Source organism: Arachis hypogaea, chromosome 20 (assembly GCF_003086295.3).
Source record: "Arachis hypogaea cultivar Tifrunner chromosome 20, arahy.Tifrunner.gnm2.J5K5, whole genome shotgun sequence".
Lineage (NCBI taxonomy): Eukaryota > Viridiplantae > Streptophyta > Magnoliopsida > Fabales > Fabaceae > Arachis > Arachis hypogaea.
In genome coordinates, this window is record NC_092055.1 from 142,681,583 (window position 1) to 142,695,339 (window position 13,757).

General features: G+C 32.4%; 2 protein-coding genes across 2 annotated transcripts; one reads left to right on the top strand and one right to left on the bottom strand.

Annotated features, from left to right (window-relative positions):
- Nucleotides 1–254: 254 nt before the first annotated feature.
- Nucleotides 255–764, bottom strand: LOC140183290 (uncharacterized mitochondrial protein AtMg00810-like). Its single transcript, XM_072231329.1, has one exon. It carries the CDS (start codon nt 762–764, stop codon nt 255–257), a length of 510 nt encoding a protein of 169 aa, XP_072087430.1.
- A 7,597-nt stretch (nt 765–8,361) lies between these two features.
- Nucleotides 8,362–12,850, top strand: LOC112782805 (phospholipase D alpha 1). Its single transcript, XM_025825409.3, has 4 exons — nt 8,362–8,647; nt 8,732–8,831; nt 10,269–12,159; nt 12,268–12,850. Exons 2-4 carry the CDS (start codon nt 8,748–8,750, stop codon nt 12,729–12,731), a joined length of 2,439 nt encoding a protein of 812 aa, XP_025681194.1. The 5' UTR covers nt 8,362–8,647; nt 8,732–8,747; the 3' UTR covers nt 12,732–12,850.
- The last annotated feature ends 907 nt before the right edge of the window (nt 12,851–13,757 follow it).

Sequence of the window (13,757 nt, forward strand, 5' to 3'; positions counted from 1 at the left end):
TATTCAATAAAAATTTCTTTTTCATTCACCAACTCTCTAATTTTGTGTAATCGAATATCAATATGCTTAGATCTTCCATGGAATACTGGATTTTTGCAAAGTGCAATAGCTGACTTGTTATCACAAAATATCATCGTTGGAGTACTTTGTTTCTCATTCAATTCTTCAAGAATTCTTCTTAGCCACACTGTTTGCGTTGCACAACTTGTTGCTGCTATGTATTCTGCTTCTGCTGTAGAGAGAGCAACTACTGGTTATTTCTTCGAAGACCATGAAATTGCACCAGAACCAAGATGAAATACAAACCCTGAAGTACTTTTTCTTGTTTCTATATCTCCAGCCCAATCACTATCAATATAACCGACAAGATTTATTTCATTAGTATTCTCATAATAAATTCCATCATTTAAAGTACCTTTGATATATCGAAGAATTCTTTTTGCCGCTTGCAAATGGTTGGTACAAGGCTCCTCCATAAATCTGCTAAGAAAACCAACTCCAAATACAATATATGGTCTAGTCGCAATTAAATACCTCAGACTTCCAAGCAAGCCTTTGTAATATGTAGGATTTACTGTTCTTCCTTTATCTTCTCTCAGCAACTTGAACTTCTCTTCGACTGGAGTAGGAACTGGCTTTGAATTCCCCATTTGAAATTTGTTTAAAATATCATTTGCATATTTCTTATGAGAAATAAAAATTCCATCATCCTTTTGAACTACTTCAATGCCAAGAAAGTAAGACATCAAGCCCATATCCGTCATTTCAAAGTGCTTTATTATAGCCTATCTGGATTCTGTAATTATCTTCAAATTGTTGCCAGTAAAGATCAAATCATCAACATAAAGACACACGATCAAGATATCTCCAGGTTCAACAAATTTGATATAAAGAGTATGTTCAAATGGACATCTTTTGAAACCATTCTGAGTGAAATAAGAATCAATCTTCTTGTACCACACTCTTGGTGCTTGCTTTAATCCGTACAAAGCTTTCTTTAACTTGTAAATTTTATATTTTTCTCTAGAAACTTCATATCCTGTAGGTTACTCAACATATACTTCTTCTTCTAAAGTGCCATTTAGAAATGCTGATTTAACATCCATCTTATGTATCTTTCACTTATTTTGGGTCGAGAGTGAAATAATCGTACGAATAGTATCTAATCTAGCAACAAGAGCAAATATTTCAAAGTAGTCGATACCTGGCTTTTGTTTGTATCCCTTAGCAACTAATCTTGGTTTGAAACGATCAACTTCACCACTGGGTTCGTACTTAGTCTTGTAAACCCACTTTACTCCAATCGGCTTCTTATCTGCTAGTAAATCTGTCAGCTCCCATGTGTCATTCTTCTCAATGGCATGAATCTCCTCATCCATTGCTTTCTTCAAAGTGTTATCTTTAGAGACTTCTTCAAAGTTCAACGGCTCACAGTCTGAAAATAGAGCAAAGTTTATGATTTCTTCATCGAACGGATCGTTGTCATTGCCAACTTCATAATCTGCTAATCTAGCAGGTAGTCTTTGCTCTCTTTGTGATCTTCTAAATGATTCTGGTTGTTCGGTTGTGTCAGGTTGCCTTTCTTCTACTTCATCACATGTATTTGGAATTATAGTCTATCAGCTGCTTTTCTGTCTTTGTGTTCCAGTCCCATATGTCTTTCTCGTCGAACGTCATGTCTCTGCTGATGGTTACTTTCTTTGTTTCAGGATTGCACAACTTGTATGCTTTTGAGTCTGTGTTATAACCAATAAAGATACACTTCTCGCCTTTGTCACCTAACTTCTTCCTTAATTGATCTGGTACGTGGGCATAAGCAATACACCCAAGACTCTGAAATGATGAATGGAAGGCCGCTTTCCACTCCAAACTTCCTCTGGAGTTTTATCTCGAACACTCTTTGTTGGACACCTGTTTAAAATATGAACTACTGTTGCGACTGCTTCTGCCCAAAATTCTTTAGGCATTTGTTTTGACTTGAGCATGCATTTGACCATATCCATGATGGTTCTATTCTTTCTTTCAGCAACTCCATTTTGTTGAAGAGTATATCTAGTTGTTAGTTGATGTTGAATTCCGTGTTGCTTAAAGTATTCTAAACACTCAAGATATTCTGTTCCTCTATCTGTTCTGAGAATTTTGATTTTACAGCTACTTTGTTTTTCGACAAACGTCTTAAATGTCTTAAAGACATCACATGCTTCTGATTTCTGCTTCAGAAAGTATACCCATGTATATCTACTAAAATCATCAATATAAGTGATAAAGTACCTGCTACCACCATTACTTGGAACTTCTACATAAAAGAGATCTGAATGCACAATTTCAAGTAATCTTCTAGCTCTCCATGACTTTCTTGTAGGGAATGAATCTATGTGCTTCTTTTCCAGTTGACAAATCTCACAAACACAATTGGGAATATGAACTCGTGGTAGACTAGAAACAAATCTTTTTTCTTGACAGGTAGTTTAGACCAGAGAAATGAAAATGCCCAAACTGCATGTGCCACAACCAGTAATCATCAACTATCACAGAACTCATGCAAGAGGGATTAACATGTTGAATTTTTAATGGAAATATTCTGTTTGAAGTCATCTTTACTTTATCTATGAACCTTCTGTTGTTGTTAAACACAGTGCAATATCCACGATAAGTTATCATCTTATATCCCTTCTCAGATAATTGTTCCATACTCAGTAAATTGTAATCAAGTTCAGGAGCATAGAAAACATTAGAAATATAACTCAAAGAACCATCCTTCAATTTAATTGGTATGTGCCTTTTTCCTTCAATAGGGATCTTTGTACTATTACCAAACTTTAATAATAGTTTAACTGAATCATCTAGTGAAGAAAATAGTTCCTTTCTACCAGACATATGATTACTACAGACATTATCCAAGTACCATATATTTTCATCTTCAGCACATGAATTACTTGTAAAAAATAAAGTTTGAGTACTCGGATTATCATCTATATTTTGATGCTATTTTTCTGCAATGTGTGCTTGATTGTTATTCATCATTTTAAATCTGTAATCTACTGCTTTGTGTCCATACTTTCCACAATGAAAACAGTTTGTTGAGTTAAGAAATTAACTGAATTAATTAGTGATGACAAACATTATTTTATTAGGCAAAGAAAATAATTAAATATTGATTATTTATAATTATATGCTGCTGATTATATATGATGATATGTTGCAGGCCAAAAACAAATAAAATGAAGCAGCAGCCCAAGAGAATAAGAGAAACATATAACCAAGGTTGGTGGGCTGAATGAAAAATGAAAATAAACTAAGCCCAAGGAAAAGCAAAGAAAGAAGCCAAAGGAACCAACGGGTCAAGCGAATCAAACCCGATCCAAGCCCGTGTCCATCAATTCAAGTAAATCCCACCAAGCTTCTCATACAAGATTAAAGTATTCACTCTTTCTCATTGCTTCCAAAGCAACATTCCCTTCTCTTTGTTCCAGTCAAATCACTAAACTTAGAAAAAGTAAGAAAGAGAGCTTAGTCCCTAAGCTAGTCATGAAAGAAGAAGGAAAGAGAAGGTTAAGCAAAAGAAGGGTGATGTCTAATCAACCATATCAAGAAAAGATCAGAAAGCTCAAGGTAATCCATTTCCTCTTACATGCAACACACTTTCTTCTCCTCATCTTCAACCCTCTACATTTCCGTTTTGAGCTATATGGAAAAGAGGATTTCTGTTCCTCTCTGCTGTATATCCACGGTATCAAACATGTCTTGGGGACCAAGTTGGTTTTCAAGGGCTCATATCAAGTTGACCATTGGAAGATTTTTATGGTTGCTGATTTATGGCTTTCGGTCAAGATGAGAAAGTCAGAAGCAAAGTTTCTACTCTGGGGATTAAAGAGAAAAAGTGAATCTGTGGGTTGGTGAAGCTCAAGGCTCAAGGTGTTGATGTTGGAAGAAGAACCCAGCAACATGCAAGGAGATAAAAGAGGTTTGATGTTCATTCAGAAACCAAGGAGAGAAAACCAGTGAATAGAGGTTTTGTTCTGAGAGAGCTCTTTGAAGAAGTTCAACTAACTGGACAGTGTAACCTAATCAAAGGTGCATTTCGCCAGTATGAAGAACTGAATCAGAGGCTTGCCAATCTGGTTTTTCGCATAGCAAAGAGGCTGTTGACACAGTCAATCTCCTTCATGTTTTACAGATTGTGATGTACTTTTCAATGTTTATCTGTCTGTAATTTCTTGTGAGAAAAGGCATTGTGAGAGAGCTCAAATAAAAGTCATGAGTGGAAAAGTGAGTGATACATTTGAGAGAAAAGCCTAGAGTTATTTTCTGATTTCTTTAGGTTGGTTAAGTATCTTGTATCTTGTACCTGTTAGGTATCCCTTTCTTAGTTGGGTTAGCACTAAGAGTGTATAGTTAGGTGTTAGCATAGCCAATGTCAAGTTAGGTTAGAACTTGAGTGTGAAATTGGTGTATGTAATACTTTTAACTATAGTGGAAATTCCTCCATTGTTGTGGAGGAGACTGGACGTAGGTTGCATAGCACAAGGCAACCAAACCAGGATATATGCTGGTGTTAGCTTTTCTCTTCTCTGCTATGTTCTGTTTTCTGATATTCATGAGACAAAAATAAATTGTCTCATAAATTTCCGCTGCTGAGTACAAACAGAATCAAAATTAAAAGTTTTGATTTAAAAAGGTTATAACAGAGATTGAAAAGGAAGGCATAGATTCAACCCCCCTTCTCTAAGCCTACCACAACCTTCACAGTTGAAATTGGTTCTTTCTTTATAAAAATTACCTTGACCTCTTCCTCGGTTGACAGACCTGAAACTTGTTTCACCTCTTCCTTGATTAGGTGGTGTAAAATTATTGTAACTTCCTTAGTTGTAATTGCCACGACCTCTTCCTCTGAAACTTCATCTGTCTCTACTTTGAAAATTAAAACCATGACCTCGTCCTTCTTGTGTACGGCTTGATTCTGCAACATTGTTTAAATTCACTCGGCTTTTTAGGGCTTCCTCGATTGATTTTTCTGACTTCTCCAGTATTCTACTGATGTGACTTTCTATGGTTCCTTGCAACTCTTCAATCATCATAGTCTCCATATCGTGGGACTTTAGTATCGTAGTCACCACATGGTCATACTTCATCGGCATGGTGTGAAGAATTTTCTCCACCACTTTGCTATCGAGCATGTCTTCTCCATAAACTCTTATTTTATTGGCAAGATCTGTAACACGAGTAAAATATTGCTCAACAGTTTCTGAGCTAGACATCTCGTACCTTTCATATTCTCTTCTTAAAGACTGCAGCTTTGCTTTCTGAGCTGTATCTACGCCTTTATATGACAGCTTCAATGTGTTCCATGCTTCTTTTGCACTTTTGGCATTTGCTATTTTGCCAAACACAGTATAATCTATACCTTGATGAATTTAAGATAGCGCCAATTGATCTCTCCTCTGTTAGGCAGCATCTGTTCCTTCTTACAAACCTGGTTCAATGAAATTCCACAGGTTTTGGGCATTCAAATGGGTAGACATCAAAGTCTCCTAATAACTATTTTTCCATCTAATTTGGGACCATACCACACAATATTGAAAGTATTTGCCATAACAACTCTATGAATAAATAACTATGTGAGAACTCTCTCACACCTCACAAACTCTCAAACACCAGGCGCTGGATTAACCAGCTCTGATACTAAATATAAGTAAAATACCCACAACTCAATTGGCCCCAAGATCACTTACTCACATAAATAGCACTATTATATTTTCAATCTCTCAAACTCATCAACACTCATGATATTCATGGAACAAAAGAACACTTCTCATAATCATATTTTTCATTTCAGGAACACACAATATACAAGGCATATATGCCTTTATATAGGCAATACTTCCTACTAAAATAATAATTTATAAATCACAAATCAATTTTGTAATGACCACCATTTCATGAGTTGGCTTCATGAATCATCTTTCAACTTGTATTCATGTAGTTTCCATAATCTTCTAATTTCAATTCAATTTGATTTTGAATTTCTTCAATTTTGTAGAATGTTGTAATTGTACTATTCTCTTGAATGTTCTTCAAAAATCTTCAAGCTTCCAATATGTTAACTTCTAGCAATATCTAGCGAATTGATGATTATTGTATTCAATTCAAACTTTGCTTCTTCAATTCTTTAACCATGTTTCATGAAAATTCTAATCTATGCAAGTTGATAGGTTACACAAGAAGTTTGTAGAATCTTAGTGATGAACCATAAATTTGTGCGTTATTCTATAGTGCTTAATTTTTTTTTTTCAGCAGTGCTGAAATAAGTTGGACAAAGTATTAAATTAGCACGTGTTGCCTTTAAAATGACATGAAGAGATAGAAAGTCATGAAAACATGTAAAATTGTAAATTGCAGAATTGGTCAGTGAGATAACAGGTAGTTATCACACAAAATTTGTGTTAATTGAGATGGTTATAATTTTTTAACCATTATAATAACTGGGTTATTTTTGTATTGTTATAGTTGAACTTTTTTGGTAGGTAATAAATTTGGCTGGTTGGAGGTGATTGGACTAAAATTATCCAAAAATACTCAAATATTTTAAAAATAATTTTTTTTTAATTATAATTTTATTTCTTTTTTCGTTTTGGATAGATGTCTATAGAATATCAAAAAATAAAATTAAAATTTTGTGAATAATAATAATGATAATAATAATAATAATAATAATAATAATAATAATAATAATAATAGTAATAATAATAATTTATTGATTGAATTTATTCCATTATCTCTCAAAATTTTTTTCACCCGCAACAATCTGGATTAAAATCAGGGATTTTTTTATTTAAATTAGTTAAGTATATTATTTATTGAAATTCGTAACGTAAAAAATTTCAGTTATCCGTTTATTCTTTTTATATTGATAAGAAGAAAAGAAAACTAGTAATAATATTCAGGTAATTGGTAATTTATTTTTCTATTAATAAATAATTAATATTTAATATTATGAAATGTGAAAATACTAATTAACATTATATTTTACTCAAAATAAATTTATTTTTGGGTCGAGTTAAAATTTTAGAATGTGAATAGAATTTAAATTGAAATGTTTAAATTTAAAAAAAAGAATTTGGATTGGGTTTAAATTCTATCCTATTCATTATTATCTTAAAGTTTATTGAATTTGTTTTTCAAATAAAAAAATTAATAGCTTTTATTTTTCTTAAAAAGAATATTTGTTTAGTTATTTAATTTTTTAAATTTAATAATTTTTATTTTTTAAATTAAATAAATTAAAAATTTTAAATAATTGTATTTTGAGTTTAAGTATAATTTTTTAAAGTCTATTTTAAATCAAAAAATTATATTTAAATTAAAAATATTTTAAAATTATATTTTTTATGAATTTATTTAAATAGATATAATTCGAATTATCAAATTTTAAATTTTTATATTTACATTCAAAATTTTGTTTATTAATTTAAATGGGATAGTATTTAACTTTTAATTATTATTTTATATATTTTAAATAATAATAAATTAATTATTTATTTATTTTAAGATGAAATAATACCTGTATGAAGAATGATTGGTGTTACGTTTTACTTAAGTGTAAAAAAATAATAATTTGTACCGCCAATTTAAAATAATTTTTTTACGTTACTAATTTTAATAAATAATATATTTAACTAATTTAAATAAAAAAATTCCTGATTTTAATCCAAATTGTTGCGGGTGGAAAAAAATTTGGGCGACGATGGAATAAATTTAATCAATGAATTATTATTACTATTATTATTATTATTTTTATCATTATTATTATTCACAAAATTTGAATTTTATTTTTTGTATTCTATAAACATCAGTCCAAAATGAAAAAAAATTACAATTGAAAGAATTTTTATTTCTAAAATATTTGAATATTTTTGGACAATTTCAGTCCAATTACCTACAATCAGCCCAATTTATCTACCTATCAAAAAAGTTCAACTGCAATAATACAAAAACAATCTAGTTAAACATCTCATGTCTTAAAACTATTCATTTCAAAAATTTTGGGTTCATTAAAAATCGAATTCTTGATCTTTCGAATTTAAAACTTTAATACTATGTTATGAAACCATTCATTCTAAAAACTTAACCTGATAAAAAAAATATAACACTAATAATTATATCTCTAATACTTTCTAAATCTCTATTATACGATTAAATTTCCATTAGCTCTTTATGCTTTTTTATTAAAAATTATAACCATCTCAATTAACACAAATTTTGTGTGATAACTACCTGACATCTCATTAACCAATTCTACCATTCGCCTACTTTTACTGACTTTTTTATCTCCTTATCTCACTTTAAAAATAACATGGTGTTAATCTAATACTTTGTCCAACTCACTCCAGCTCACTGCTGAAAAAAAAGTTTTTAAGCACCATAAAAGAATCCTAAACTTGTAATCACTTTCAATTCCAATTGAATTTTACCTTTGACTTTTCTAAACTTTTGTTACTTACATACCAGTTGATTTAATTTTCTAACAGCAACTCAGTAGTCATTGGGGCTGTGTCGCAGCGCCGTTCTGCTCTCAGCCGTGTCGCAGCTTGCATCCCCGGTGTCCGATCACCCTCATCAACGCCGTCGTTCTGCCTCCGATCTTAAGGTTTTCTTTATAAGTCAACTCTAACTCTCTCTCTCTCTCTCTCTCTCTCTCAATTTACATGTTCACCGTGAATTTTACTTGTAGGTTAAGTCACGAGGAAATGGCATTGAAGCTGCTACACGGGACTTTGACGGCAAACATTTCTCAGTTCCGAAATATCACGCCGCTTGTTCGCCGTATCGTGGTTTGCACTTCTTTCCAATACTATGGGTTTCCTTTGTTTTATTGCATTCATAAATAAGAAATGATGGATGTCCTGTATCACGCCGCTTGTTCAACCTCCCTCTCCCCATCTGAGATGGGATTGTTGCTTATGTGATTCTGAATTTAGTTTGGATGCTGAGTTTGAATTCTTTATTTAATTTTCTATTTTTAGATTTTCTAGCTTTGGATGACTTTGGATGCTGAAGAGTTTTTAGATTCTGAATTTTTGTTGAATACTTGATTAATATTTGAGGATACAAATGTAATAGAACAAGATTTGGTTCAAGAAAGAGTGAAAAAAGAGTAGGTAGACTCTTGATTAGTTAGTTATTTTGTTTCAGATCAATAGCTTTTAGGGTGCCATTGAGATAAAGACGTCTCTTTTTTTTAAAGATGTTTTTTAGTAATTAAAATTTAATATATATAATCAATTAAACTGTGTGTTATTTTTATCAAAATTAGTTCAGATAAATTAATTTGACCAAAAAATAGTGAATCAAATTTTGAACAGTCTAAATTAATATTATTTTTTATAAAAGATGACTACAATACCCTTATTATAAAAAATGACTAAAATATTCCTATTATATATATATATCGAAAACTCTAAATCCTAACCCTATGACGAAAGAGAAGAGCTAGAATTTAGGATTATTAAAATTAATATATATAATAGAAGTATTTTAATCATTTTCTATAATAAAGATATTGTAGTCATTTTTTATGAAAAAATGATATTAATTTAGACTAGTTTAAGATTTGATTCATTATTTTTTTTGTCAAATTAATTTGTCTGGCCTAATTATAATAAAAATAGCACCGTCTAATCGATTATATGTGTTAAATTTTAATTATTAAAAAATATCTTAAAAAACCGTTTTAGGTGTCTTTATCTGAGTGGCTCCTTATTTTTTTTTGGTGACTGAGTGACTCCCTTTATATGTATAGTGTAGACTTTGTATTTAGAAGTGTGATTCAGTTTTTAGTTCAAAATAATATGATTAGTGTATATTGATTCTCAATAATTATATTCTCAATTCTAAATCTTTGAGTTCATTTCTTTGTTTCTTATATCACAAAAATTCAGTGTCAGTCTCTCTTCCAAACTTAGGTTTTTTAGGAGAACTTCATGAAATCACCGCAAAACAAATGGATACTTTGTATATAATTTCCTTTTCTTTTATTTTAGGAATAATCTTTTTATTTTATTTAAAAAAATGTTGTTAGAATAGAGCAGCCAGAAAAAAAAAAAAAAAAAAAACCTTGGTTGAAAGTTGAAACGCCAATAAGCAATAACATTATCCTTCTTTGGGAGAAATGTCCGTTATTCAGTAACCTTTAATTTGTTTTTGTCGGATATTATTATTGACTACTTCTGAAATAATAAAACTATTTCATTTACATTGCTTTGCTTCAGTCTCAGGAACGGGAGGCTGCCAGATTTGGTAACAGTGAACCTCGTAAACTCTATGCATCCATTTATCTGGATGAAGTAAAAATGAAAAGCAGGCATATACCAATAGAAGACTTCAAGAACATTGATAAATGGAATATGAAATTTAGCTTTCCTTGTGCGCATAATGCATCAAATGTCATTTTCAGCATTCATTGTGGCAAGGCCCCCAATGGTCGGCGAAATTCAATGTTAGAAGCAAAAGTGCCATGTGGGGAAATCATCAACAATAATGGTCAATATCAATCAGAAGTCCCTTTGATTGATCCTAATTCAGACACGAATGATGCAGAAATGCATGAGTCACTTCACATGAAGCTGAATTTTGATGAAGCTTTTAATAATTCGAAAATAGGCATCGAAAGGGCTTTCTTTCAAGAAGTTTCTGACAGTTACTATCCACTGAGAAATGGATGCAAAGTTACTCTTTATCAGGATGCTCATGTCCCAGATGATTATGTCAAGAAAATGGTCAATGCCGGACTGGTGAATTATGAGCCTCAGAGATGTTGGGAGGATATATTTGATGCAATCAATAAAGCAGAGCACTTCATATACATTGCTGGCTGGTCTTTTTACACTGACATAACATTGAGAAGGGATCCAAAGAGGCCAAAGGATGGGGGAGAACCAAAACTTGGAGAGCTGCTCAAGAGAAAGGCAAACGCTGGTGTCAAGGTCGTATTGCTTCTTTGGGAAAATAAAGCAAGAAGCCGGTGGAGGATTCTGTCACCAATACTTGACTTCTTTGGAGCCGTCAATACTCACGACAAAGAAACACAAGATTATTTTAAAAATACTGGTGTGCATTGTATTTTAAGTACTAGGAGCTTTACCTACACTCATCACCAGAAAATGGTGGTGTTGGACAAGGAGTTACCTAGTGGTGAGTCAAAGAAGAGGGGAATAACGAGTTTTCTTGGGGGTATTGATCTCTGTGATGGTAGATATGATACTCCATCTCATCCACTTTTTAGCACCTTGAATGAGCATAAAGAACATGGTATAGACTTTTATCAACCCAGCATTAAAGGCTCCAGAATTCAAAATGGTGGTCCAAGGCAACCCTGGCATGATGTGCACTGTCAGCTTGAAGGACCTGTTGCATTGGATGTTTACAAGACTTTTGTGCAAAGATGCGAGAAGGAAGGTAAACAGGATATACTTGTTCCAGAGTCTGCTATTAAAAGCCTCATCGATCAGACATCTTCAATAACAAACCATAGTGATGATCGTGAGACTTGGAATGTTCAGTTACTTCGATCTGTTGACAGCAGAGCTATTTCTGGGTTGTCAGAAACTGCTTACGGAAATGGGGATATCATAATAGACCGTAGCATTCAACATGCTTACATTGAAGCTATTCGGCGCTCAAAGAATTTCATCTACATTGAACATCAATATTTCATAGGAAGCTGTTTTGACTGGCGTGCAGGTAAGTTCAACCCTAAGCAACTTGGTTGTTTGCATCTAATTCCAAAGGAGCTATCACTTAAAATTGTTAGCAAGATTGAAGCTGGAGAAAGGTTCACTGTTTATGTTGTGCTTCCTATGTGGCCGGAGGGAAATCCACGTAGTCGTGTAGTTCAGCTGATGTTGGATTGCCAAAAGAGGACCATAGAAATGATGTACAATGATATTATTGGTGCACTCAAGAAAAAGAATCCTGCAGAAAGATTTGAAGAAATTAGAAAACATGCTCAGAGTTATTTGGCATTCTTCTGGCTTGGCAACCGGGAGGCAAAAACAGATGCTGAGCTTCAACCAATATCAAGTCCATACAGAAATTTTCATTACATGAATGCTCAAACTTCCAGGCGATTTATGATTTACGTGCACTCCAAGATGATGATAGGTAAGTATGAAACTACTTTAGCATATTTTGTTTGTAGTTGAGAGGTATATCCCATTATATGCCCTGTGATGATCAAGTGATAAGTATTATTCTTTTGTTTTTGGGCAGTGGATGATGAATACATTATCAATGGATCTGCAAACATTAACCAGAGGTCAATGGACGGTGCTAGAGATACCGAGATCGCCATCGGAGCTTATCAACCCTTATATTTGGCTGCCAATCAAGATGGTGCACGGGGCCAGATTCATCATTTTCGCTTGTCATTGTGGTTCGAACATCTTGGCAGATATGAAGCCACTTTCCTCAACCCTGAAAGTGAAGATTGTATTAGCAGGGTGAATCAGCTTGCTCAAGACAATTGGAACGAGTATAAAGGAGAAACATTAGGCGCTGACCTTTCTGGCCACCTTCTGCGCTATCCCATTGATATTTCTCCTGATGGAAGTATCACACATGACACTGATGAAACATCTACATTCCCGGACACCGATGCCAGTATTCTAGGTAACCAAGCCTTAGATGATTTGCCTGACAACGATACGCTCCTAAAATTAGTGGAGAGGGTCTAGAATTACACAAGAATTTTTCATACAAGACTTGCCATTCAAAAATGAAATTACAGTAACATTATGTTTATGGGCTTAAGAACTAAAAGCCTAAGACAATATATTGACCATATTTTTTGAGATGACAGGATGCCATCATCATCAAGTTTGGGGTGATAATATAATGCACTAAAACCGACTTAGGTTCGCCGAGTGATATGCTCACTCATCTACTTAAACAAATGTGCTTTGTACATGCAGCAACCTATTAACCCTTTAAATAGAGTTCACATCCACGATAAATTAGTACTTATTCTGTCGGATTGAAAGTTACGGTCGCTAACAAAAAAAATCACAATGCACCAACATGTAAAGGGTTATTGGAGCTGGAAGTGTGAACAAAATCCGGAGCCCACATAGGACTTCAACGACTCAGAATCAACTTGGTTTTGTTCCTTTGTCCGTATCAATTTTCCTTTATTAATTACTAATTAGTCTTAGGGCTTGTTTGAGTGTCATTTTTTAAAAAGATTTTTTCTAATTGATATTTTTTAAAAGATCTTTTATAAAAATAAAAGTAATTTTATATTTAGATATTTTAAGTAAAAAGATTTTTTTATTTATCAATTATAAATAAGATAAAAATACTTTTTTATTCATTTATTACTTGAAAAATATCTTTTTTTTTAAGAAAAAGGGATTTTTTAAAAAAAATATAAATTACAATTTTTCAAAAAATATATTTTTATTTTTATTTTTCTAATATTTTTATTTTTACTATTAGAAATTTGTCAAATACACTAAAAAATAAAAAAAAAATTATTAAAAAGTATATTTTTTTATCGATTTAATGGTACCCAAATAACCATGACATGCTTATGTATGCAATAATAAGGGCATGCCAATTTCAAGGATCCTATTTGCATAGTTGGATGACCTGAACTTTCTAGGACTTGGTTTTGAGCAATATCAACATTCTTAGAATATACTTATTTGTTGAGAGCAATCAACTTAGGAAATGAAATATTCAATTGCTTTTAATATAAACTC

What these genes read in the sequence shown, in the direction of transcription:
- LOC112782805 (XM_025825409.3), top strand. Translation starts at nt 8,748, where the DNA reads ATGGCATTGAAGCTGCTACACGGGACTTTGACGGCAAACATTTCTCAG. An exon ending in CGCTTGTTCGCCGTATCGTG is followed by an intron (nt 8,832 to 10,268) that starts GTTTGCACTTCT and finishes GCTTTGCTTCAG; the next exon opens with TCTCAGGAACGGGAGGCTGC. An exon ending in GCACTCCAAGATGATGATAG is followed by an intron (nt 12,160 to 12,267) that starts GTAAGTATGAAA and finishes GTTTTTGGGCAG; the next exon opens with TGGATGATGAATACATTATC.
- LOC140183290 (XM_072231329.1), bottom strand. Translation starts at nt 764, where the DNA reads ATGACGGATATGGGCTTGATGTCTTACTTTCTTGGCATTGAAGTAGTT.